Here is a 3,275-nt window from a genome sequence, read left to right as displayed (position 1 = left end):
TCAGACAGCTGTGAGCATGTAAATCTGTGACTGTTCATCCCCTCCACTATCACCGGACACTGATGGATGAGTCCTAAATCCAGCCCTTGGTCTCTAAGAGATCATGACACTATTATGAACGTTTTGTTCCTGAACACTTGGAGAACCCTGTGCAACAGGCCCTTCCGGGGTGCAATTCCTTGGGGCTATTTTTGACAGCAGCTTTGGAGGAAAAGCCCAACCTTCAGGCATTGCACCAGGAAGAACCGTCTTTATTACAGAGATACCGTGAGGGAGTCAGCTCTGACTCCATGTTGGACACAATTTTATATGGGCACCAGGTGAGACAGAGCAGCCCCAGTAAAAGTGGAATGAATGCAAGCATTTGTGCAGCAACATGATAACAAACAATAATAATAATAGTAATAATAATAAAAATAAAGTGAACAAACAACACTCAGTCCTGGTACGGGACACAGCGGGAGTCATTTGTGGAGAGAAATGGCAATGTTACCACTGCTGAAAAATGTCCACGAAATCACTTTCCTCAGGGCATCTTTGAGCTCCTTGTTCCTCATGCTGTAGATGAGGGGGTTCACTGTTGGAGGCACCACCGCGTACAGAACAGTCACCACCAGATCCAGAGCTGGGGAGGAGATGGAGGGGGGCTTCAGGTAGGCAAATGTGCCAGTGCTGATGAACAGGGAGACCACGACCAGGTGAGGCAGGCACATGGAAAATGCTTTGTGCCGGCCCTGCTCAGAGGGGATCCTCAGCACAGCAGTGAAGATCTGCACGTAGGACAGCACAATGAAAACRAAACACCCAAAGAATAAACAGGCATTAACCGCAATAAGCCCAACTTCCCTGAGGTAGGAGTCAGAGCAGGAGAGCCTGAGGATCTGGGGAACTTCACAGAAGAACTGGTCGATGACATTGCTTTGGCAGAGTGGTATTGAAAATGTGTTCCCAGTGTGCAGGAGACCATTGAGAAAACCACTGGCCCAGGCAGCTGCTGCCATTTTGRCACAAGCTCTGCTGCCCATGATGGTTCCATAGTGCAAGGGTTTGCAGATGGCAACGTAGCGGTCATAGGCCATGACAGTGAGGAGAGCATACTCTCCTCCTAACAAGAAGAAAATGAGGAAGACCTGTGCAGCACATCCTGAGTAGGAAATGGCCCTGGTGTCCCACAGGGAATTGGCCATGGTTTTGGGGACAGTGGTGGAGATGGAGCCAAGGTCAAGGAGGGAGAGGTTGAGGAGGAAGAAGTACACGGGAGTGTGTAGGTGGTGGTCGCAGGCTACAGCTGTGATGATGAGGCCATTGCCCAGGAGGGCAGCCAGGTAGATGCCCAGGAAGAGCGAGAAGTGCAAGAGCTGAAGTTCCCGTGTGTCTGCAAATGCCAGGAGAAGGAACTCATTGAGGGAGCTGTTGTTGGACATTTTGCTATCTCTGGGCATGGGGGACTGTTCAAAGAAGAAAAGACATTAAAAGTTAGGAGAGACTTTTCAAGAAAAAAAAAAAAGTCTTCCAGTTCTACAACCCCCCCCACATTGCCTCTCTCTTTACGGAGAGGATCTTTGTGCAGCTCCCTTGCTTAAACTCCAGGTTGTGCTCACTGAGCGTGCTGTGGGGAGCAGGGATCTCTGCTCATGGGCTCCAGAGGAGCCTGTTCTGCTGTACAGTAGTGGGAATGGGGCAACAGGGGTCACTAGCTCCGATATCCACAATTTCTGTCAGGTGAAATCCACCCGTCATGTAGAACGGCTTTTCAGCATCTTCACTCTGAACTGTAAAGAATGAGGGTTGATAAACAGAGTTTTAGGGATTTTTAAATATTTTTTATTTTCTTTGGGATGTCCTTGTTACCCCTGGGGAGTATTCCTTGAAGGCAGAAATCCTTGGCACTTCTGCAGTGAGTCCTGAGAAAAAGGGATTCACTGTCCATTGGTGAAGAGTGAGTCTATTAGTTTTGTTCCCAGCTGTCCAGTGCTTCCACCACTTTGAGCTGGAGGATGATCACTCCCATACACTGCCCTGAGAAGAAACCAGCCCCTGCTGAGAGCAGACGAGTCCAGTTTCAAAGTGCAGCTCTCCAACCTTCTCTGCCTTTCTCAGGGCACCAGAGGGAGGTCTCCACACTCCCCTTCTACCAAGGACACACAGGGCTCTTTTCAGATGCCCATTTRCAGCCTCCCACCACCAGCTCCATACTCTCATCATCTCTGCACCTTCTTCATTTGTCTCTCAGATATCACAGACATGCTATGAGACAACTGTGCCTTTCTAGAGGGCAGGTGGAAGCCTGGCAGGACACCACAGGGAAACAGTCAAAGGACCGTTAGGACTGAAAAGAGTGTCTCCTTAAGGGAGAGTCAGCTCACTTCCCARCCCCAGAGCTACATAAATCAGAAGGGCCTGGGGCAACCTCATTCCCATGCAGACCCTTCTGTCATGCAATTTGCAGCATCGATGACTGAACCCCATCCCTGAGAGCCTGAGAGCAAGAACAGGAGCAGCGTGGATAGGAAGCGAAACAAGGAGCAACCCCATGATCTTGCTGCCAAGAGAGGCAAGGAAGAAGAGAGAGAGATGGGAAGTCRGGAAAGCCTTACCCAGCTGGGCATGCCACCTCGCAGATGGCAACATCGCAGGGCAGTCACTCTCAGTCCCTTYGTCAGGCAGCATGAAATGGGCCCGTGGCAGGAGAGAGGCCCCTCTCCTCTGCCACAGGTCTGGCTGCAGAGGAGGCGGCTCATGCACTGGACTCCATGGCTGTCAGGGCAGAGGCTCTGCTGGGTCGGAGACGAGACACAGGGGGCTTGCTCAGAGGAAGGTGTCGGCATCAAAAGTACTGACCATGACTTGCCTAAATCCATTCTACCATGATGATTCTGTTAGCAGTTCCCTCTCCTTCCCTGCCCATCTCTGCTGCCTGGATCTGTCCCTGCTGGCAGCTCTTTCTGTGTCCCAACATCTTTTCCTGGTCAGTGCTCAGAGACCCCTTCTCACCCTCTGTGTGCTCAGTTCTGCCCTACAGAAACCTCCTGGGATGGGGCACTGGCCAGAGGCATCTCTGTGCATGCAGGTCCTTAAGGAGCAGGTCACATAAACTCCTGTGAGGCCACAAAGGTGATGCTAATGCTGTCTGTAGGCTAAGGTGAGGATAAAGYGGCTTGCTGAGGGTTCTCACAGACCWATTAGGGTCTGAGAGTGAAGGTTTCGGAGTCCCAGTTCCTTGCCAAACCAGAAAACTCTTACTTTTTTTCTCCCTGCCAAAATTAGGGAGAAAA

General features: G+C 50.8%; 1 protein-coding gene across 1 annotated transcript; it reads right to left on the bottom strand.

Annotated features, from left to right (window-relative positions):
• Window positions 1–464: 464 nt before the first annotated feature.
• Window positions 465–1,424, bottom strand: LOC112962342 (olfactory receptor 14A16-like). Its single transcript, XM_026058400.1, has one exon. The coding sequence runs from the start codon at window positions 1,422–1,424 to the stop codon at window positions 465–467; it is 960 nt and encodes a 319-aa protein (XP_025914185.1).
• Between the last annotated feature and the right edge of the window lie 1,851 nt (window positions 1,425–3,275).

This window comes from Apteryx rowi, unplaced genomic scaffold (genome assembly GCF_003343035.1).
Source record: "Apteryx rowi isolate R43461 unplaced genomic scaffold, aptRow1 scaffold_1464, whole genome shotgun sequence".
Classification (NCBI taxonomy): Eukaryota; Metazoa; Chordata; class Aves; order Apterygiformes; family Apterygidae; genus Apteryx; species Apteryx rowi.
This window is presented reverse-complemented; position numbering and strand designations above follow the sequence as displayed.